General features: G+C 34.8%; 2 protein-coding genes across 2 annotated transcripts; both read left to right on the top strand.

Annotated features, from left to right (window-relative positions):
• The first annotated feature begins 365 nt into the window (after nucleotides 1-365).
• On the top strand, nucleotides 366-2581 carry LOC122306761 (probable polyol transporter 6). Its single transcript, XM_043119275.1, has 2 exons — nucleotides 366-851; nucleotides 1012-2581. Exons 1-2 carry the CDS (start codon nucleotides 602-604, stop codon nucleotides 2379-2381), a joined length of 1620 nt encoding a protein of 539 aa, XP_042975209.1. The 5' UTR covers nucleotides 366-601; the 3' UTR covers nucleotides 2382-2581.
• A 13382-nt stretch (nucleotides 2582-15963) lies between these two features.
• LOC122306489 (protein FAR-RED IMPAIRED RESPONSE 1-like) lies at nucleotides 15964-16830 on the top strand. Its single transcript, XM_043118920.1, has one exon. It carries the CDS (start codon nucleotides 15964-15966, stop codon nucleotides 16828-16830), a length of 867 nt encoding a protein of 288 aa, XP_042974854.1.
• Nucleotides 16831-23611: the final 6781 nt, after the last annotated feature.

Consider the following 23611-nt stretch of genomic DNA (forward strand, 5'->3'; position numbering starts at 1 on the left):
AATAAAGTTTCCTTGGGAGATACAGCTAGCTAATCTGCAGATTTGTAGTTATGAGTTGCTGATGCAGTGTTTATGACCTCTCTTTCCATGAAAGGGTCTCAGCAATTAACCTTTTGCCAGCTTGTCTTTGTAACGACAAAAACGCTGCTATAATATGTACGTTATGTAATGATGTTACTAAATTGATACCGGTCATGTGTATTATCTATGAAAAATGGGACATGGAATAAACCTTGGATGGATATTCATAAAGTTATTTGTACTGTTTCTTCTTTTGAAAGAGGCGTGTGCTGGCAGCGTGGCTTGCCAGCCTACTTTACAAAAAAGCGGCTTTTTAAAATGCTAGGAAGCCATTTTCTAGTTCCTATCCTTTCAGGGCGATGGGGAGTGATGATTTCTTTTGTTCCCTTTTTGTTTTTTATCTGGCATAATTAATTCTCAAAGGTCAAACCTGGACATTGAATTCTCAAAAGAAAATAAAAGGTAAAACCCTGGAAGGTATAAGCAAACATGGATAGATGATGGTGTCTAATTACTGGTCGGTATTTTCTGTTTCTTGAATCTCGCAAAAGCCAGCATTCTCATTCCTTCTTCGGCAAAGATGCAAGTTATCGGTTCTGCTATGGAACCAGAGAAGCACCATGACTACCACCTTCTTCCTGATTCAGAATCGGCTTTGCCTGTGAGAAATGATCTGAAGAATGGAAGAAGAAGAGAAGGAGTCACTGGAAGTGAATCCCACAAATCCAAGCTCCCGGAGGGTACTCCTGTTCATCGGAAGGCTTATCTAAACAAATTTGCTCTTGCTGGTGCCATTTTGGCTTCTACAAACTCTATTCTATTGGGCTATGGTAAGATTTCTGCTTTTACATCAGTTATTTTGAATTGCCCCGGATCTTTTCTGAATTTTCTGCAAACCAAACCATTCATAATACCAACAAATCCGAAAAAGATTAGATCTTTAAAGTTTCAGTTTTTGTTTTGGAACTGGGATTCACTTTCCATGTGCAGATATTGGGGTGATGAGTGGCGCAGTGCTCTTCATCAGGGAGAATCTTAATATTTCATCAACCCAAATAGAGATCTTGGTGGGTTCTCTAAATGTGTGTTCCTTGATCGGATCGCTAGCCTCAGGTAAGACCTCAGATTGTATTGGCAGGCGGTACACCATTATCCTAGCAGCAGCCACCTTCCTTATAGGCGCAATCCTGATGGGCCTCGCACCATCATTCCCATTCCTCATGGCCGGACGGGTAGTTGCCGGCATCGGAGTCGGCTACTCGCTCATGATTGCTCCTCTGTACGTAGCTGAGCTCTCCCCAGCACTCACACGAGGCTTTCTCACCTCCCTACCTGAAGTCTTCATCAATGTCGGAATCCTTCTCGGTTACATTTCCAACTACACCTTATCGAGCCTCCCACAGTACATGAACTGGAGACTTATGCTCGGGCTTGCAGCTTTTCCGGCCATTGCCGTTGCAGTGGGTGTCCTGGCAATGCCAGAGTCACCAAGGTGGCTGGTCATGAAAGGCCGTTTAGGAGAAGCAAAGCAGGTTTTGATTAAAATATCGGAAACTGAAGAGGAGGCTGAACTCAGACTTGCAGACATGGTGAAAGCCGCTTCTTTCTCCGGCCATGTTTCTGCTTCTTCGTCTTCAAGTAACTGGCATGGGCAAGGTGTTTGGAAAGAACTTCTGTTAACTCCATCTCGGCCCATCCGCCGGATTCTCATAGCTGCCATTGGGGTCAACTTCTTCATGCAAGCCTCCGGCAATGATGCAGTTATCTATTACAGTCCAGAAGTGTTCAGGGACGCTGGAATTCACAACAAGAAACACCTTGTGGGTGTTACAGTCATCATGGGAATTGCCAAAACATTCTTCGTTTTGTTGTCGGCCCTCTTCCTGGACCGGTTCGGTAGGCGGCCACTCTTGCTGTTGGGCTCAGCCGGTATGACAATATCACTGGCTGGGCTCGGCCTAGGCTCCAAATTTCTCGAGTATTCCAACAGCAACCCTGACTGGGCCATTGCATTGTGTGTAGTTGCCCTGTGTGCAGCTGTTTCCTTCTTTTCAATTGGGCTCGGCCCCGTTACATGGGTCTACTCGTCGGAGATATTCCCGACTAGGTTACGTGCACAGGGTTCGAGCCTGGCCATCTCCGTGAACAGGTTGGTGAGTGGAGTGGTGGCCATGACATTCTTAAGCATTTCCAGGGGGATAACATTTGGAGCCATGTTTTTTGCTCTTGCCGGAATAATGGCCGTGGGTACGGTTTTCTTTTACTGCTACTTGCCGGAAACGAAAGGCAAGAGCTTAGAAGAGATTGGGGCACTTTTCGAGGATGAAGTTGATGAGAATCCCGAGGCCCTCCTTTCTTAGCACAACGTTTTGCCCACTTTTGCCAATCATTTCCCAAGTTTATGTTTTGTTTGTCACTTTGAGGTGTCTAAATACTTCAAAAAGAATCAAGCATTTTCTCACTGGCAATCATTTTTCAAACCTATCGAATAATGGCAAAGGGACTTATTTCCAATAACATATAATATTATAGAATGGAGGAAACAGAATTCTCGAGTTTCTATAAGTAATGTGTTACCACAAAAAGACGACTGGTTTCTCTCTCTCACGGCCGACTCATCTATCAAATCCCCAATTTGATCACCTTTGAGAGGGGGTGGACCCAAAGCTCTGCTCCGCCCTTTTGTGAACCTATTAGATTTCATTTTTCTGCTTTTTGTTTTTTTATTCCATCATTAGCGAAGATGTAATACTCGAAGACCACCTTCAAGCTATGCCAATAGAATGAAAAGCTGTCGATCTTCAAAGTCAAAACAACGGCTATTGACTTGTCAATGTATTATACTAGTTTACATCATACTAGTTTACATCATATTATTTTTACAATTAAGTTTGTTATGCTGAGCTTGAAGATTAGTCATCCAACTTAGAATAATGATGAGTTGGAAGTTATTTGTATAAATGTCTTTATAGTAAGTAGAAAAAAATGAGGTTACAATTTCTCAATTTTTCTCTTGGCTATTCTGGAATCTCCTTGATTTTTTACTCTTGCTCAACGTTATCTTCCTCCCTTGTTCTTCTCGATTAGATTTGTGAGATGGTATTAGAGCATTAAGCTCTGCCATGGCGCCATCTACTTCTTTTCCTCCTTCTATTAAGGATTTCTCAAGTCTTTATTATCTTCACAATTGAGATAGTCTAGGAGTTTTGCTCATTTCTCAAGCCCTAGAAGGCGACAATTACCACACTTGGAGTCGTTCAATGTACATCGCTTTGAGTACGAAGAAGAAGACTGTTTTCATTGACGGTTCTCTTCGCAAACCACCTCCATCTGATTCGCTGCATCGATGCAACAATATGGTGATTTCTTGGACCTTAAATTCTCTATCTAAAGAGATAGCAAGAAGTCTTATATACATCATTATTGCGTCAAAAATATGAAAAGATCTTAACGAACAGTTTGCTTAGTGCAATGGTCCAATGACATATCAGTTACAGAACGTGGTTGCTTTACTTACACAAGATCAATCCTCGATGAGTACTTATTACACTAAACTCAAGGCCTTATGGGATGAACTGCTCAATTACAATGCAATTCTAAGTTGAATGTCTGAATCTTGTGAGACTTTGAAAGCAATGATTGAATATTAGCACAATGAGTATGTCATGCATTTTTTTATGGGATTAAATGAGTCTTTTGCTCATGTGCGCGGTCAAATTCTCCTTATGGATCCTCTACAACGCATTAATAAGGTATTCTCCATAGTCTTACAAGAAGAAAGGCAAAGAGAGATTATTTCATTTGTCACGTCTTCTCTTGATGCTACTGCATTATTCAACAAGTCTCTTCCATTTATTAATGCTAAATCTAGTGGATAACAGCCATACAGACATGATAGACCCTTTTGTGTCCGTCGTGGTATTGCTAGTCACACCAAAGAGAAGTGTCATAAGCTACATGATTATCCGCCTTGTTTCAAGTCCAAGTACAAAGCTAATTCTGAATAGTCTTCTACTAATCTAATTGTCAATAATGATGTAGGCTTGTCTAAACCAATCTCACAACTTTCTATTACCAAAGAACAATGTCATCAGTTGTTGACTCAAAATCAACAAATTCTAAATTTGCATCATTCTTAGTCCTTACCTACAGTTCAGCCTTGTGCTCACAATGTAGGTATCAATTCATCAGATATTAATCAAAATCATCTCTTCAATAATCTTTCAGGTATATCTTGTTTCTCTATTTTTTCCAAAACTGTTTCAACTTCTCCATGTGATTATTGATACAGGAGCCACTGATCACATGGTCCATTCAACTTTTTTCTTCACCTCCTTTACTGCCACTATTCATACCTCTGTTAAATTGCCTGATGGATCTCTCACACCAATCACACATATTGGCATAGTCAAGTTTGTCGATTCCTTGATCTTGACTAATGTATTATGTGTTCATTCTTTCACTTACAATATAATCTCAGCTAGTAAATTGATCAAACTGTTACTTTGTTGCCTAATATTTATTGTTGAATCTTGTTTCATCCAGGACTTGTGTTCTTGGAGGACGATTTTGGTGGGCAAACATGAAGCTGGTCTATACTATCTTGAGCATCCACACTTGTCTATTTCTAAGTCTATTTCTATTTCTAGTCCTGTTGTTAATAATGTTCAGAAGTCCAACAAAGTTTTTACTGTAATGCCAGTTGCTTTTGAATTGTCGCACTATAGGTTAGGACATATGTCTCTTTCCCATTTTTCCTTGTTCAATAATATTGTCTTAGATAAGTCATTTTCTGATTCCTTTCAATGTACAATTTTTTTACTTGCTAAGCAACATAGATTGTCTTTTCCTTCTAGTTTTACAACTTCTGCTTCCATTTTTTATCTTGTTCATTGTGATGTATGGGAGCCATTTTCTGTTGATTCTATTAATGGTTCACTTTTTTTTTTTTTTAACTATTGTTGATGATCTTACACATTGCACATTCATATATCTCATGCAACATAAACCTGAAGTTAGATCTTTGATTCAATCTTTCTTCACTCTTGTTGATACTCAATTTGGCATTAAAATCAAAACTATCATAACTAATCATGGTTTTGAATTTATTATGTCAAATTTTTATGCTTTAAAAGATGTTATTTATCATTGATCTTGTTTTCAAACTCCTCAACAAAATGGCATTGTGAAACGTAAACACCAACATCTTCTTAATGCAACTAGAGCTCTTAAGTTTTAAGATGATTTGTCTCTTTCTTTCTAGGGTGTGTGTTCTTACTGCAGCTTATCTCATTAATAGAACACCAACACCTCTCCTCAAATTAATTGTTGCCAAACCTTCCTCTCTTCCCATGGATCAAAATATGAAATTATCCAAGTCAGCTGACAGCTTGCTCGATGATCCTATTTCTTATTGACGATTTGTTGGGCGACTCTTGTATCTTAAAATTACAAGACCTGACATTGCCTTCTTAGTGCATACACTTAGTCAATTCATTAATAAACCTTGTCAATCTCATCTGCTTGTTGCCCATCATGTTTTATGATATCTTAAAGCTCATCCAACTCAGGGACTTTTCTTCCCAGCTTCTTCTAGTCTTCATCGTAAGGCTTTTTGCGATGTTGATTGTGTCAACACCTGTCGTTCTGTCACTGGCTATTACATCTTCCTTGGTGATGCTCTTATTTCATGGAAATCAAAGAAACATACCACTGTTTCTCAGAGTTTAGCCGAGGCTAAGTATAAAGCTATGGCTTCAACCTGCTATGAAATCACTTGTCTTCTTTCTTTGCTTTGTGATCTGACTATTGTTCATTTTAAACCCTCTTTGATGTTCTTTGTAATCAAGTTGTCCTTCATGTCGCGGCTAATTAAATGTTTCATGAGAGAACAAAGCATTTTGAAATTGATTGATATATTGTTAGAGAAAAGTTGCAGGCTAGAGTTATTAAAACACTTCATATTTCTTCTTCAAACCAGCTAGCAAACTTGTTTACTAAGCTTATTGGTTCTCAGTTGTTTCATGATTTTCTTTTCAAGATGGATGTTCTTAACATCTACACTCCATCTTGAGAGGGAGTATTAAACCAGTTCTTATCAGATTATTTTTACAATAAAGTTTGTTATGTTGAGCTAGAAGTCACTTGTATAAATATGTACATAACTCTTTGTATTAAGTAGAAAAAAAAATCAGATTACAATTTCTCAATTTTTCTTTTGACTATTCTGGAATCTTCTTGATCGTACACTCTTGCTCCACGTTATTTTCCTCCTCTGTTCTTCTTGAGCTTAGATTTGTGACAAAATGGACTAGTGCTTGTGCATTACATGCCATTTGGGCTATGCATGGATCTCACATATCGATGTGCATCCAGCCCTCCTATGGTTCACTACCTTAACTTAGTGACTTCTGTTCTTAGAGCACTCCCAATCGTTTATGTATCCTATCCTTTAAAATACATCATTAAAACTCATTTTTTCTATTTTACATACCGACTTTTACAATATACTATACATCAACTTATCAATTTTTTCTTCATATCATTTAAATATTGTACTTTTTATTCTTTTTTATTCATTTCAAATATTTTCTCTAACTATCAATGATATCCTCATATCTTTTGATATTTACAATATCTACCCATATACAATATCATATAATTATGTTATATTTTAAATTAATCCAAATTTATAAGTTAAACCAAAATATAAATTAATTCAAAAAATAAAAAGAAGAGATATATAATGAAAATATTCTCAAAATATATTATGAGAATATCCATTCTCAATAATTGTAAAAGAATATTCTTAAGATATTCTTCGGTATATTTTATAAATATCAATTTTCGATAATTGTGAAAAAAATGGTCTTAAGATATTCGTTTGTATATTCTATGAATATCCATTTTCACTAATTGTGAAAGAATATTCTTAATATATTCTTTAGTATATTATGACAATATATCTTTGATTTTCTCAAAAATTTTACCATAAATAACACTATTTCTTCATAAAGTTTCATCAACATCTTCATTTCCATTTCTTTACATAATTCGTATAGTTCTTCTTTCTATATAGTTCTTATGGATCTCGTCTTTGAGGTATAAAAGTCTTCATAATCTGACGAGAAGTTGGAATTAAATTTAGTTCTTGCTATGGAAGAAGAATGTTGGGTAATGAAAGAGGCTCGACATTGCATCGTAATTCTATTCAGCGTCATATATTCATTTGAAAAAATTCATTTGAAGGCCATGAACACATTTTTTATAATTATTTTGTTAAATCACCCATATATCCTCCAAATCTATTCCGTAGGAGGTTCCGAATGCAACATCATCTTTTCTTACTTATTTAAGCTGCAGTCGAAGTATACGAACCATATTTCATCCAAAAAAGAGACGCTGCTAGAAGACTTGGCATTCCTCCATTCAAAAAATAATTGTTGCAATGAAAATATTGGCTTATGGAGTATTTGGTGATTTTGTGGATGAATACTTAAGTATTGAAGAAAATACAACAACAGAGTGTTTAAAGAAATTTGTCAAGGTTATCATTAGCATCTTCTTCAACGAGTACTTAAGATCACCAAACGACAGAGATATTGTCCAAGTGCATGAAAAAGAATGTATTATGGTCACATTCATGAACCAACAATAATTTTAGAAGCCGTAGTATCATACAATCTTTGGATATGGCATGAATTTTTTGGATTACCAAGCTCTCATAATGATATTAATTTCTTAGAACATTCTTCTATTTTTAGAGAGCTCGCTGAAGGACATACCCCGAAGGTCAACTACTCAATAAATAGAAATGACTAACTACTTAATGGAATATTATCTTGCTGATGATATATATCCTTCATGGTCGACGCTTGTCAAAACAATTTATGCTCCATTTGAAAATTTAAAAAAAAAAAAAACATTTTGCTGCAGCTCAAAAATTTGTAAGAAAAGATATAGAACGGGAATTTGGAGTGCTTCAAGCTCGATTTGCAATTGTACAAAGATCTAAAGGAGATTATGATGGCATGCATAATTTTATATAATATGATCGTAGAAGATGAGTGGCATTCATGAGCAAAACGATGAAATATTTGAAGAGCCAGTGTCCCATGATCATACAGGTGAATTTGTAAACTTCATTCAACGTCATCATCACATTCGAGATCAAGGACTTCATTCTTAACTCCAATTGGATCTTATCAAACATTTATGGCAAATATATAGTCAATCTTAAGTACTTGTATTTTACATTCACTATGTTTAGTCTCATGTTAACATCTTGTTTTGTACAAGATGTAAGTGTAACTTGGAAAAACTATATATGCATGTATGGTTGTGTTATTTAATTTCTTGTCTGGCCCACTTGTCATTTTATTAAATAAGTAATATATGAGACTCAATTTTATTAAAATATCACCACTCAATCCGGCAAAATGAATAATGCCTCAACTATGACAGAATATGGTAAAGTTAACTAGAAGTAATCACAAGCTGGCATAGAAGATGACATTGACACCGATTAAAGTTCTAATGGTATGGAGAGAGGAGGGCTCCCAATACCAAAAGTGTGTTTCTAAAGTTAGAAAAGCAAAGCTGAAGTTCCTTACGAGCTCTTGGCAGATACAAGATAGATATTTGAAAAGCCATTATACTTAAAACGCACATATGATAAAAATTAGACCATGACAACAATCAACCAAGTCAATCCATGGTGCCTATCTCATGAACTACTTGAGGTTAGCAACAAAAACTAAATCAATCACATAGCAAGTAATAAACTGACTCAAACAGTCAAATTTAGTTCCTCGATCCCAATGAGAATGAAACATTAGAACCAAACGCCATCATTGTAACAAGTAGAAGAAATTCATGTACAAGCTAATTGGAGAGAGAGAGAGAGAGAGAGAGAGAGAGAGAGAGAGAGAGAGAGAGAGAGAGAGAGATATTCAAGGCTCAGATATACAAATGCACTAAAATACACTATTTTTCCTATGAACCTAGCCTGCAAATTTAGTTTCTCGATCCCAATGAGAATGAAACATTAGAACTAAACGCCATCATTGTAACAAGTAGAAGAAATTCATGTACAAGCTAATTGGAGAGAGAGAGAGAGAGAGAGAGAGAGAGAGAGAGAGAGAGAGAGAGATTCAAGGCTCAGAAATACGAATGCACTAAAATACACTATTTTTCCTATGAACCTAGCCTGAGACGGATTACAAGCAAATTTAAACACATACAAAGACTGACACTCTGCGTTACTAAGCTTTCAACTTTCATAAGCCACCAAATAGCTCTTTTTATACCACACCCCTGCCCACAAAACACCAAGACAAAAAATAAAAACAGATTTGTATACAATTACTAAAGAGAAGTAAGGCACAGCTCAGGAGTATACAAAAGAGAACTACTAATGTTGACAAACGATGAAGGAAATATCACCATGATGAAGGACCTCAAGTTGACAAACTGAACAAAGAACATGATCTTTTCTTTCTTGGGATAAGTAAGAGTAAATTAAGAAGAAAAAATTATACAAAAGCCTAGGGTTAATATTAAACTAAATAGGGCATAGAAACTCAATGGGTTGACAATAAACTAAACAAGGCATCAATGCAAAGATAGCAATGCCATAGTTCTAGCCAGTTCATTCTCATTCATTCACATAATTAAAATTAAATCATTCACATCAACACTTTAGTGTGCAACCATCATAACTTCCCCAACAAAGAACACATTAGACTATTAAGATAGTTTAGTGTGCGATTTGTGCTTTGTTTTATACCAAAATAATAATAATAAATAAAAACTATCCACTAGCTGCGTTGTGGCTTCAGGTTTTGTAGTGTATTTGATACAAAAAAAACTATCAAATGAAAATTCCCAAATGTGGCTGGACATAAGCTTTAGATTTGTGCTATGTTCTAGACAAAAAACTATCAAATGAGTATTCTCAAAAGTGGCTGCATTGTTACTTTTCAAAAAATGTTTCTTTGCAACCCATACCAAACCCAGTCATGGTTGTTAGACATTTGTTTCTCAAGTATTTCCAATTGAAGGCTATGGAAATACTCTTGCTGCATTGGAGGTAAACTTGAGGTATCCATTCTCATAATTTCCTTATGTTCTCTCAGTTGATCCAAATCAAGCCTCTCTTTTGTAAGGCAGATAATCTCTTTCCTATCTTTTTCCTTCTCAGCATTTGCTCTCTTCTTCTCATCTCTCATTTCAGTCACCAAATCAGCAAGATTGGAAGAGGTACTATCTTGCCTCTTTTGCTTCTTTTCAGCCTTCTTTCCAATGGGTCTCTCCAGGTTCACATCTATAGAGAAAGATATGATGTCTTCATCTAGGATTGTAAACTATGGCACATGAACATCTGGGGTTACTGATCTTCTCTTAGTTCTCACACTACCCTCAACCACAATTTGTCTCCATTTTGGATGGTGCCTTGGAATAGTCCAACAATGAAGGAAGTTGAATGTTGCAGACTGATTACTTCAATAGAGCTCATTTGCTTGCTCAATTTGAAAAATCAATAAATGAGATGTGAAAATATATCTATATCTAATACATTGTCATTTAAACGATGAAATTAAAGGATATTGTTTATGCACCTTATCTTGCTCAATAGCCCCACTTGGAGACCTTCCTTCGATTTGAACTAAGGTCCCACAAAACTTATTTGTAGCATGTTGGATGGTTGACCATCTATTTGTGAGAGAGCTGGAACTACATTCACAAAATGTGGATTTTTTTATTTTCCTCATAATATTCAGGTACTCTAGCCCAAAATAAATGTTTAGATTTATCAACCCCATTGATTGGGTCCAGACTAGTATTAAACTAAGTTGACACTAGTAAGTTGTCCTCTTCAGGACTAAAGTTTCATTGTCTAGATTTTGTTTTTCTAGCAGTCGCTTATTTTGGATTGGGAGGAGTAACTTGAGATTCTAAGTCATTCAAAGATGTGAGGAGATAGTTATTGTAGTTTTTTTCCCCTCTTGTAAGGTAGTGAAGGAATGAACTCCATGGAGTTGTGAATCCATCATTCAAAAGAAAAAAAGAAGAAAAAGAAAAATATGGGATCATGGAACTCAATCAAACTCAATTAAAAAGTTTGTGAAAGATACAAAACAGCAACACATGCTTCCTAAATTAGACTCTATGCATTCTTGTCTAGACTCATAGGTTTCTATATGGATGTGCTATTTGTCAAATTGAAAACAATAAAATACAAGTAATAAACATTGGCTTTCATGTAAAGAAAAAAGATTTCCTAGTATGGACCATCAATGTGCAAATAACCAGCAGAACACTAAATTGTATTTTTATAATATGATAATTGGTCAAAGAATATATATTACATTCCACAAGATACTTTTTTAGATACTTAAAAAAAAAAAAAAAAAACCAAACTATATATACAAGTAATTCAAAAGGTCATTGACTATTAATTAAAAAAATTGCCTACATAAATTAACAACTTAAATAAAAGGGTAAATGAGAATCATTTCAAGAAAATTAAAGTTCAAACTACACTAGTCGGAGAAACTACACTAGTCAGCAACACAGGCGGCCATGCTCCTAATAGCTAATCTCATCTAGTAGTTCTTAAGCTTCCCCATTCGGGCAAATAGGCTATTGAACGTGAATAAACTTCAAGGAGCACAGTTCTCCAATATTTTGTCTTTGCAACTTGGATTTCACGTTCTCTATAGGTCCAGATTTATTGAATCAAAACTAGAAGCAGACCCCTAATGCTTTGATATACCAGAGAATGGATCAATACCAATTAATAATAGCAATGGGGTATATTCTGACCATCGATGACTAGAAGACATTTTCTATCAACAAAATAGCACGAAAGATAAGAGAGGAACAATTGAAGATTTAATTTCTCCATGGTTAAATTATCTATAATGCTCCACCAACATACAATGAGGTAGCTTTCGATAATGTCATATAGATCCCAATCATGGTGATTAAAAAAATAAAAATAAAAATAAAAAGATGCCTAAACGGTCTCCATCAATGCCACTAAGAAGCAAGAGATCCATGTATTTTTATAACTTATATATATGGGAAAAAGTAGTGAAGGCGTACATCTTTCTTCTCAGTTTAAAAGCAAATAGTCAAGGAGTAAAAAATTGGATTAAAAAACCAAAAAATATATGAGTTCTATTGAAGCAAGAAGCTTTTAATTCGCTTGTATTATTTCAATAGAACAAAAAATCAAGCATCCCTTAATTTGTAAGCTGAATAATGAACATTTTCAATGCTTGTGCAGTGCAGTGCAGGTTTGTTTAGAATTGATAGAGATCGGCATTGACTATAAAGAATGGAAGTGTGCACTTTTTTCTCAATTTTTTTTTTCTTTTTCAGTCTCTTTTCATCAATACAACTCTCATCTTTATGACACTTTCACACAAAAGCTCCATCCATATCTTACTCGCCTAACCTAACCATTCATTCAAACACCCATCATTGAATATCCAGCAGACCCTCCACACTGAGGAAATAGAATCTCAAAGTTCAACAGAATATTTTCCACATAGAGAAAAAAGATCGAGCAATATACAGAAATTCAATGAAACCAACAAAACATTATGAGAACAGACTTGCATATAGAATCTCAATGAAATCAACAAATCTTTGTAAGAATAGAACCACAAGTCCAAATCATGTACACATGCAAACTCCTAGATCCATATTTTGAGGAGAAAAAATTTGTGCTTTCATGCATTTTGGAGAGAGAGAGAGAGAGAGAGAGAGAGATTCCAAGAAACTAAAGTATTTCACCCATATATTTAGTGAATCGATATACGCTAAAGAAAAAAAAATCTAATGTTTACCTCAGTTGTGAGAGCAAATCTTGAAGCAGAAGACAATAGATGGTCGGTGATGGAGTTGATGAGCAAAGTCGAGGAAGACGGAAGAGAGGGTTCAATCTTTGGTGCCAAGCAAAGAGAAAGCATGGGAAGTAGGAACAAGAGAGAGGGGGTCTAAAATGAAAATAAAGATAACTTGAAGAAATGGAAAAATCAACACGAGGAGGAAAGAAAAATTAATTAAAAATGTTTACTTTGATGAACAGGATCCTCAACATGTAGAGGGATCACTGTAACAAAATGTAAAGTGTTTTTAAAATATAAAATTCAATGGAGTTGTATTTTAAGAGCATTTCTTTATATTTTAAAGAAAAATATATTTTATAAGAGTCATTAGGAGTGCTCTCAGCTTCTCATGCTCCCGAGGTGTTGTCCTTTGTCGAATCAATTTGTTCCTGCTATCTCTTTATGTTGTTGCTTTCATCCAAGACATAATCATCATACTCTTTTTTCAAAAATTTAAGTGTTCAAGATAAAATAAATAATAAAATCTATATTTCCTTTTAAATTTCTAAAATAAATAATATATCGGAACAGAGGTTGAAGTTAGAACTGGTGACTTCTTGACCTACAGTCAAATGCTCTACCACTGAGCTATGACCCTTTATATTAACGAGCACAAAGTTCCAACCCCAACAGCACAACGCTATACAAGAAGTAGTTGCCTCACCTCTTAATTGACGCTACAGCCTAGAAATACATTTGCCACTAGAGGGGAAGCAGGCCAATCATGAGACTACGAAAAACTAAAAAGAACCACCATTTAAGGTTGTCTTTCTTTTGGGCTTTGGGCCTAGAGAACAACGTACGAAGCCAACCCAATAGTTCTATTTTCAATATTTTATTTTCTTCGGTGAGGCTTGGCCCCATTTGAATTTGTAAAGTATTTTCATTTCATTTATATCATCTTATTACTTCTTATCATTATAATTTTTTTAAATTTTTACACAAAATATAATAAACAATTCAACATTTTCAAATCCTAAAATAATAATAATAATAATAATAATAATAATAATAATAATATAACAATATTCTATCAGTAGTGCTACGTACAACAAAACATGCGTAACCATTACGCACCTAATGCTGAGGTGGCGTTGTCAGATGTTTAGTGTATTCAAAAAAAAGGGGGGGGGATTGAAATAGAAATAAGCTCTTCTTTTCAGTCTCTGGTTTCTCCTCAACGCAGAACCCACTTTTCGATTTTTTTTGGTCTCTCCTCGACGCAGAACCCATTTTCTGATTTTTCTAATTTTTCCTTCATCTCCCCCAAATCTCTTCCTCTACCTTTTGGCCGGTTTGCTCTATGCCGACGATGTCCTCTGCACGTGACATTATCTTCTACGCACAACGGTCTCAGGTAGTGTTTGCTGATTTCTAAGATAACAAATTTGTGTATAATGTGTTTCAGGATATCTAGATTTCTCTTTTTCTGTATCCAACAATCCACTGAATGCATTTGCTTTTGTTTATACTAGATAAAGTCATTAATAGATACAACTGGACCTTGGACCTGACTTCATGAACGAATGCTTCTGAGATAGTGTTTGTTCCCTATAATATATCTCTTTTAATTGGTCTCTATTAATTGGTCTTAGCCCGAAATAAATATATTTAAAATTTCGTTAAGTTTTAATGTCGATGTATCAATCTCAAAAATAGTGTTGGAACCAGATTTCAATAAAGTCATTATTTCTAGGCAAAGGATGATTCTTCCACTATTTTTTTTTTTCGTTCAAAATTTGATTGGTCAAGAATTCATTACAATACAATATAAGTATGAAGAAATAGTTGTTTAAATATTTCAATCAACTATTCCTAATCATTATTTGATGCTTTTATCTAATTTATTGAATAAAATTATTACATATTTTTCAAGAAGGATACAAGAAACAGCTGAAACTCGCCTAACAAACTCTTAACTTTCATACGGGGGGAAGTTCTTATTTCAAGAGGCGATTCCTTAAACAATGGATGAGTTTATTATGGCCATATAATTATTGAATTTTAGTATAAATGTTAATAATCGAGTGGTAATTGGAAGTGAAAACTTTTATCAATTGAAAAAAAAAAAAACTGAAATGCATGTTCTTAATTTATTAAAGTCGTTTTCTTTCTTGATGTTATATATCATTTGAGTAATTTCATTTAATTGAGTTGCTTTTTTTTTTTCTCACTCTTAAAAGTTATTATTTGTTCTAAAACATTAGTAAATACCATGTAAATGGAGAAAGGGAAAGGGAAAGAGCATGCATATCCTATAACGCCTCTTGCCACGAATCCATCAATTAATCCATCAATTCAGGTATGTAGAGTTTCTCACCTCTTTCAGTTTTTTTGCTCATTATCATGACATGGTTGTTGAAATCTTAGGTGATACCAAGACCATTTTATACATATTTGTCAACACCTCCTAGCACAAATGCATCTATCAATCCAACAACTCAGGTACTTTAAATATTAATTTGACACCATAGTTTTATTAATGTCTATATTTATTACTACATCTTTAGTTAATTTTCATTATTGATCTATATTTTAGGTGATACCAATATCATTTTATCCAAATTTCTCAAGTTATATGCATGGGGGCCATGCATCAATGCCACATGCTTTGTTACCACCTTTCTTACCTTGTCCTAATGCCAACCCATCTTTATGGACTTGTCAGGTGATGAATTAATTCTTTAAATAGGGTGTGTATTTATAAAAATGTTTATATCGATTTAAATATTGGTTTTTATTGTTGTAAACTGTAGGAAAATCTTATACTAGAATTTCAGTCACCACCTCCCCCCTCTTTGATTGGTATTCCATCTGCAAGCTCCAGCCATGTTGAAGAAATTCAAGAGCCCACACCTGACTCGAGGGAGGTTGAAATCTTGTCTACATCCTCTGAATCCGAAGATAACAATGAGGCCGAGATAGAAAATACAATGAGGGGGCCGATATCATTGAGGAGCCAAAGGTGGGGATGGTCTTCAAATCTTAAGACGAGTTAGTTTCTTATTATAAAGGCTATGGGAAACAATGTGGTTTTGGGATAATGACTCAAAGGAGTTATAGGTTTGAGGATGGGAGCCTCAGATATATCACGTTTTGTTGTTCTCGTGGTGGGAAGGCACGGAACCGGACGACAAATGTTGCGAGGCCACGTCCGACGTCAAAGACTGACTGTAAGGCAAAGATAAATACTACGTTCATGGACGGAGTATTCAAGTTGTTGAGTGTTCACAATTCCCACAATCACGGCCTAAGTCCACAAAAGTCGAGATTCTTTCGCTGCAATAAAGAAGTGAGCGAGTCTGTTAAGAAAGTATTAGATACAAATGATCAAGCTGGCATTAGATTAAACAAGAGTTTTGCAGCACTTGTGCAAGAAGTGGGTGGATTTGAGAACTTGCTATTCAGTGAGAAAGATTGTCGTAATTATATTGATAAGGCACACTACCTTCGACTTGGGAAAGGTGGCGCTGAAGCCCTTCGTCAGTATTTTGCTAGGATGCAATACAAAAATGATGGATTCTTTTCAAATATCGACCTTGATGATGATGAAAGGTTGAAGAATGTCTTCTGGGTAGATGCACGGAGCAAGGCAACCTACAAATATTTTGGTGATGTTGTGACATTCGACATCACATACCTAACAAATAGGTATGGAATGCCGTTTGCACCGTTTGTTGGTGTAAACCACCATGGTCAGTCAATCCTTCTGGGGGCAAGATTGATTTCTAACGAGGATATGGAAACATTTTCATGGCTGTTTCAGACTTGGCTAAACTTAATGGATGGGGAAGTTCCAAAGGCCATTATCACAGATCAAGATAGAGCTATGAAGAATGCAATTGCTCTCGTCTTTCCCAATACACGACACATATATTGTTTGTGGCATATTCTAAAAAAAAGTATCTGAGAAACTTGGTTCACATCATGCATACAAAACTAGATTGAAAACTAGTTTGCTGAAGTGTGTGTATGACTCTTAAACCATAAGGGAGTTTGAAAATAGTTGGGATGTGTTAATTACCCCGTACAACTTGCAAGAAAATGCTTGGTTGCATAGTTTATATGATGAGCATTTGTTTTGGGTACCAGTATTCTTGAAAGAAATCTTCTGGGTTGGGATGATTACAATCCAACGAAGCTAGAACATGAATGCTTTCTTCGATGGCTACGTACATTCAAGGACAAACTTAAAAGAGTTTGTCGATCAATTTGATAATGCATTGCGAAAGAAGATTGAAAATGAAAATGGGGCAGACTTCCATTCATTCAACGTCACAATTCCCGTCGTCTCGATCTCTCCACTTGAAAAGATATTTCAGAACATATACACTAATGCTAAATTTAGAGAAGTTCAAAAAGAGATAATCGGGATGCTTAGTGTTCTTCCAACTCTACATCGAAAAGATGGTGTAATCGCAACGTACCATGTAGAAGATGAAGTTGTTGTTGATGATTTCATCAAAAAGGTGACCCAAACTGTGTACTTTAATAAGGCTGAATGTGATGTGAAGTGTTCATGCGCACTGTTCGAAATAAGAGAGATATTGTGTAGACATGTGTATTGGCTATTATGAGAGTTAACAAAGTAAAAAAAGTGCCAGAAAAATACATATTAGATCGATAGAGAAAGGACATTAAAAGGACATACACTCTTATTTGAAGTTCTTATGACTCAGTTGATGCGAGCTCAGAAGTGAGTAGATATTCACGTATCATGAAGGTATGCTACGAGGTTGCCACAAATGCAGCATCATCTGATAAGAATGCCGAGGATGTGATACATGAGTTACATGAAATGAACATCGACTACCTCACCAACAAGTTGCCCCTTCCAACTTGTTCAAACGTTGCAGTTACAACTGTCAATACCACTATAGAGGGGAGTTAAAAAAAAAGTACTGAGTCCCCTTCCAGTGATAGGGAAAGGCAGACCACCATTTCTCATGAAGAAATCAATGATTGAGCGGGTCAGACCGACAACGAAGAAGGCTACTCAACAGAGAAAATGTAAACAGGTCAACTCAATACTCCATTATGATAATTTCAGTTTTATCTATCTTATGTAATTGTTTAGACTTAACTTATTTTTAATGATTTATAGTTGCATGGAGGAGAAACATGCAGAAATTTATTTGGACATGTAGATATTGGGACTGAAGAGAGTGTTCACATTTAGGTATGATGCATTTTTAAGGATTTATAGCCGCATGGTGAGTTAGAGTGTTTGATATGCTTTAAAGTAATCTAGTTTTTTTTTTTTTCCTTTTCTATTGTTAGCAGCCATTGATTTACTGATGTCTTTCTTTAAATTAATCTACTTTTTTGTATCTATTATTAGCAACCACAAAATACTACAGAGGTGTTGGAATATAGTGGAACCCAGTTGGGTTTTGCAATGAGTGAGACTCAAGAAAGTGTAATTTTTTTAACTCGGTCACTCTCTTTAAAGTGAATTATATAGTTACATGTAGATATTTTTTTAACCATTATTTAATGGTTCATAGGTACATATTGGGGTAGATAGAATCCAGTTGGAACCGTTGTCTGAGACACAGCTATGGTTATAAAGGCTACTATAGTTGGTGAAAAGTGGGTTGAGGAATATTTTGTTGTAGTGTTAACATTTTTTTATGGGTAGTGGAGCTTGCTATGGTGTTGATAGGGTGGGTTGGCCTTTTTTGTGTGGCATTTTCACCATGCATTTTGTTGCATTTAAACAATGCAGTTTTATGCTTTGGTTGCTTACTAAAGGTGGGATATTTATTTTCTTGAATTTATGGATAATACCTTGATTTCTTGTTAGATTACTTTACAAGGGATATATTAATCTTCTAGATGGAATCAAGTTTGGTTTATTATTTGACTGAAGTTAAGTTAAGTTAGATAAGTATGAACGGTTGTTTGGTTTTTGCAGGAATTGGTTTTTGTGTGGCACTTTCACCATGCATTTTCACCATGGTGTTTTATGCTTTGCTTGCTTACTAAAGGTTGGATATTTATTTTCTTGAATTTATGTCACATGATGGATTCTTTTCTTGTTAGATTATTTTGTAAGGGATATGTTAATGTTTCTGTCAATACCCAGTTGTGGTTTATTATTTGACATAAATTCACGGTTTATTATTTTGCAAGGGATAATGCACGGTTGTTATTTTTTTGCAGGAGTTGGTGAAGAAATATTATGAATTTATCAACTTCCCCATCTTTATTTGGTCAACCAAGAAGATTGATGTAGAGGTTCCAGTTGATGAAGATGAATTGGGCATTGAATAGATGTTTTTGTGTATATACGTACATATCAATATATATATTTTTCGGTCATGGATAGATGTATGTATTAAAAGTTTCTAGGTTTGGATGTTAGGTTTGGAGACTGCCCAAATTATAACATTTTATTTATGAATATATAATGGTTGATACATATGGGTACTTCAATTTTTTGTCTTATGAATATATGAAGTTTGATACAAAAATGATGGGATCCTACATCTGCTTGTAGCACTCCATGGATACTTATTGAAAAAATAATGGGATCCTACATCTGCTTGTAGCACTGCATGGATGCTTATTGTCTTCTTATTCATGCCATCAAAACTATGCTTTAAATTACAAGCAGATGCTTTAAACTACATGGTAGAAGTCTACGTTTTTCATGTAAGAAAACTTACACAATCCAATTACAAAATCCAGTTGGATACACAAGGAACATACACAATCCAGTCACAAAATCTGTAACTCCAGTTACAAAATCCAGTTGGATACACAAGGTACATACACAATCCAATCACAAAATTTGTAACTCCAGTTACAAAATCCAGTTGGATACACAAGATACATACACAATCCAGTCACAAAATCTATAACTCTAGTTACAAAGTCCAGTTGGATACACAAGGTACATACACAATCCAGTTACATAATCTGTAACTCCAGTTACAAAATCCAGTTCCCAGCTACATACACAAGGTTATAACATACTAAGGTCACTATGGTGACTACATACACATGGATCTAGTATATACATTTTTTGAACTTTTGTCCAACTACATTAACAACATATCAAGCTACCTTGATCAGTGGGTATTCAATATGATCATACGAAATACAATAAAATAAAAATAAAAATCACACAATAGATATGAAGAAGTGTGCGTTCATGTCGGATGTCTGGTTGTTGCTTTTGAATATCCAGTCGATCATTGTGGACTTCTAACTCCCTCTTCAAAATCTCTTCCTCTCTTTTTCGAAGCTCTTGCTCATTTCTTAACATCTGAATTTCTATCTTCATACGTTCTATTTCTATTTCCTCACTGATATCTACCCATTTGAAGTAGTTACAATGTGGTAATCCCTAAAAAAACCAAAAAATTAAGTATGTAAATCAAAGAAACAAATGACATGTATGTAAAATAAACAAACTTTCCATAAAACTTTCCACATGTTTATTATACTTTGGACACCCAAATTAGGATCGTCCTGGATTTGTCATCATATTTGAAGTTCTAAGTGAAGCGGGTTGGCCACAAGTACATATTGGGTTGTTCGCCAAAGTACGGTTAACAAGAGAAGATGAAGAAGTTGCTATTGACATCCTATCAACTAAAGAATCAGAATCAGTATGGTCAAGATGTTTGTGATCATGCCAATATCAGTAGCAAAAAAAAAAAAAAAATGAAAAATCAATAGCAAGAAGAGGTTTGTGATTCCAATATCATACTTGCAAGACATTATAAACTATATATCTTAAAATATGAATTTTAACATTATATCAACTATGAATTTTGGAGATTATATCTCAAAACCAACAAGTTGTTGACTGAAAATTTTCTATGAATATGGGAGGAATGGCAGATCATGAGGCATGATCTCTAAACAAATCGAATGGTCTAATGTAAAAAGATCATGTGACATCCAGTACGTACCTTACCAAAATTTCATATGCACATCATAAACAATAGATAGCTAATGAGGGGAGTCAGGCTAAGGTAATGGCCTTGAATACGTATTAGTAATTTAGGAAGCAAAGCACCAGCCATCATACTTAATCTACATTAATATAATTATTGGAAGATCAAGGGATGGAGCACCAATTATCTGTGCAAAAGGAAAATTCTCTAAATCATGACTTCCCAGTATAAGTACTACCAGATTAATATCTGTAAAAGGGTAAGACAAAGAATCCTTTTTAGATAAATCATTGGCTAAAAAAAAACTTCAACTATTTTCTAAAATAGGGACTTCTTCAGACCTGCTCCATCATAAGTTCTAGGGTCATCATAACAAAGTGAATTAATTACTTCATATGTTCAGTAATGATGAACACCTAATATCAAAAGGAAAATCTACTCCAATATCTTCTAATTTTGGTCTTAAAACTAAAAATTACTCAAATGATTATGTTTGCCACCTTTCATCATCATTCAATCTATTTTTTATAATATTTTATTTTCTTCTTTTTCAGTGCACACACAAAAGCAAACATAGAGAATGTATCTCTTTTTTCTTAGGCCTCTGCATCCATTTATTTTGTTCTTATAAATATGTATATATTTTTTCTTTTTTAAGTTTCATTAGTTGCTTAGTTGTGGGAAATAAATATCTTATCAATGGAGAAACAGAGAGCTAGAGAGAGGCAAATGAGAGGGATCCTCACCTGAGAATGCGCCGTTGAATGCTGACCACACCGCACGAGGCTTGACGTAGAGGAGAGAGGAGCTTGGCCTCGGCGCGATAGCAGGGGGCTTCTAGACGATGAAAACTCTCAGAGAATGGACAAAACAATTTGAGTTACGGTTTTCCTGAAGGGGATTTGGGAGAATGGTGCGGAATGGATGAAGGAGAAGGTGAAGGATGTGGGAATGGATGAAGGAGAAGAAAAATCTAAAGAAAATATATGAAAGGGAAGGGAAAGGAGAAGGGAGGAGAAGGAGAAGGAGAAGGAGAAGGGAAAGGGGAAGGGTGCGGGAGGGGGAGAGGACGGGGAAGGAAGAAGATGCTGCAAGTTTTAATGTTTATTAAACGCACAGTTTTGATTAATGAATTCAAAAATTTCAAGATGCCGCTTACCGCTTATTTGCTGATTCCTCAAACCGCACCGTCATTAAGGAAGTCAAGACTGACTTTTGACTTGCCACGTCATATTGGTGTGCTGTGGTTGCGCGGGGCTGGTTATGAATATAATTTTCTATATTTTATTTAACTTTCATTTAAAACCATCTCATCTCATCTCATCTTATCTTTAAATCCAAATCAGTCTAATTCAGAATAGTAGAGTTAGTTGGGTCTCTACCTATCTATCTTTTGTAAAAGATAGATTACGGGAATCATCATTCATTATCTCTGATCTATATGTTTCGTAAACCTTTTGTTCTAAGTACTTATGTTTTGTAATGTTTTCCTTACTAAAAATTTGGCAAAAACCATTAACATTTTGGAGGAGAAAACATTAAATGCAATCCTAAACGGTGTTCATGGGAGTCCTCAAACATTTTATGTTTTCTTGGATTTCAGATGTCCAACGGTGGATATATAATAAGTTCCCGTGAAGCTTGTGCTTTGTCTTGCCGTGTTTGCATGGTAATTGACACGTGGAAAAGAATATTGAAAGACGAATAAAATATATATTTGAGTGAAACTTCGTATAGGATAAGACTGTTGCATTGCATACGTTGGACTTGCGAAGTGGGAGTAGGAGTGTTACTTCTGAACAGACAGGCAATTAGAAAAACCTATTAAATTGGATATTAACCCATTGGATAAGTAATTGCAAATTTTTTGCATAAAACTTGAAAAATGCTAGAAAAAATAATATGTAAAATACAAATCACCAAGGAAAGTTTTTATTAAATTTTTGAACTCTAATTTTAAGCTAAATCTAATATTCAAACACTAAATTCTCAAATCATTGAATTCATCTCAATTTAAAACTTCTTTACATGCAGTGAGACCCATAATCATTTTCAACTTAACACATCTTTACACGTGGGAACTAAAAAAATTTTTAACTTCTTATAAATACATCTAAATTCGTCTTAACATCTAGACACATCTAAATTTATCTTAGGTAGATCTCACAAAATTCACTTCATTATCTCAACTCTACTTAACATCCGAACAGGACCTAAGACTCATCATGATGATCATCCTAATTTCTTTAGTTAATATTTTCTTCACTTTCAACATGATAAAGATTTAAAAAAAAAAAAATTATTCTCACGATATAATTAGGAAGCCCTCAAGAATAGCACTCTCTAGAAATATAAGTTAACATACCATTTTATGATAATAATTTCCAAACAGAGAAATTGATATATAGGCCGGAAATCCAAATCAATGGTCATGACTCTATAGAATATATAACTGAACAATATTATATACCATTTAATGGTAATTTCCAGATAGACAAATTGACATATATATATATATATGGCAATCCAAATTAATTAATTAACTGTACTGACATACATTGTAAATTAATATTAACCATGGGATCCCTCGTGATGGTCATTAAATCCCATTTAATGTTTACCATCATAACGTCTAATTTTGAATTTGGAATTTGAATTTTGAGAATTATGATGTTCTCCGGCAATCCGAAAACAACTACTTTTCAATCTAATTGTGTTTATGTAACAAACGTACACGATACTTAATTTCTCAAAAGAGAAAAAATAAAAAATGAAATCGTC

Source organism: Carya illinoinensis, chromosome 4 (genome assembly GCF_018687715.1).
Source record: "Carya illinoinensis cultivar Pawnee chromosome 4, C.illinoinensisPawnee_v1, whole genome shotgun sequence".
In the NCBI taxonomy this organism is placed as follows: domain Eukaryota; kingdom Viridiplantae; phylum Streptophyta; class Magnoliopsida; order Fagales; family Juglandaceae; genus Carya; species Carya illinoinensis.

Coding starts and splice junctions, on each gene's coding strand:
- LOC122306489 (XM_043118920.1), top strand. CDS start 15,964: ATGACTCAAAGGAGTTATAGGTTTGAGGATGGGAGCCTCAGATATATC.
- LOC122306761 (XM_043119275.1), top strand. CDS start 602: ATGCAAGTTATCGGTTCTGCTATGGAACCAGAGAAGCACCATGACTAC. Junction 852..1,011: donor CTCTATTCTATTGGGCTATG/GTAAGATTTCTG, acceptor TTCCATGTGCAG/ATATTGGGGTGATGAGTGGC.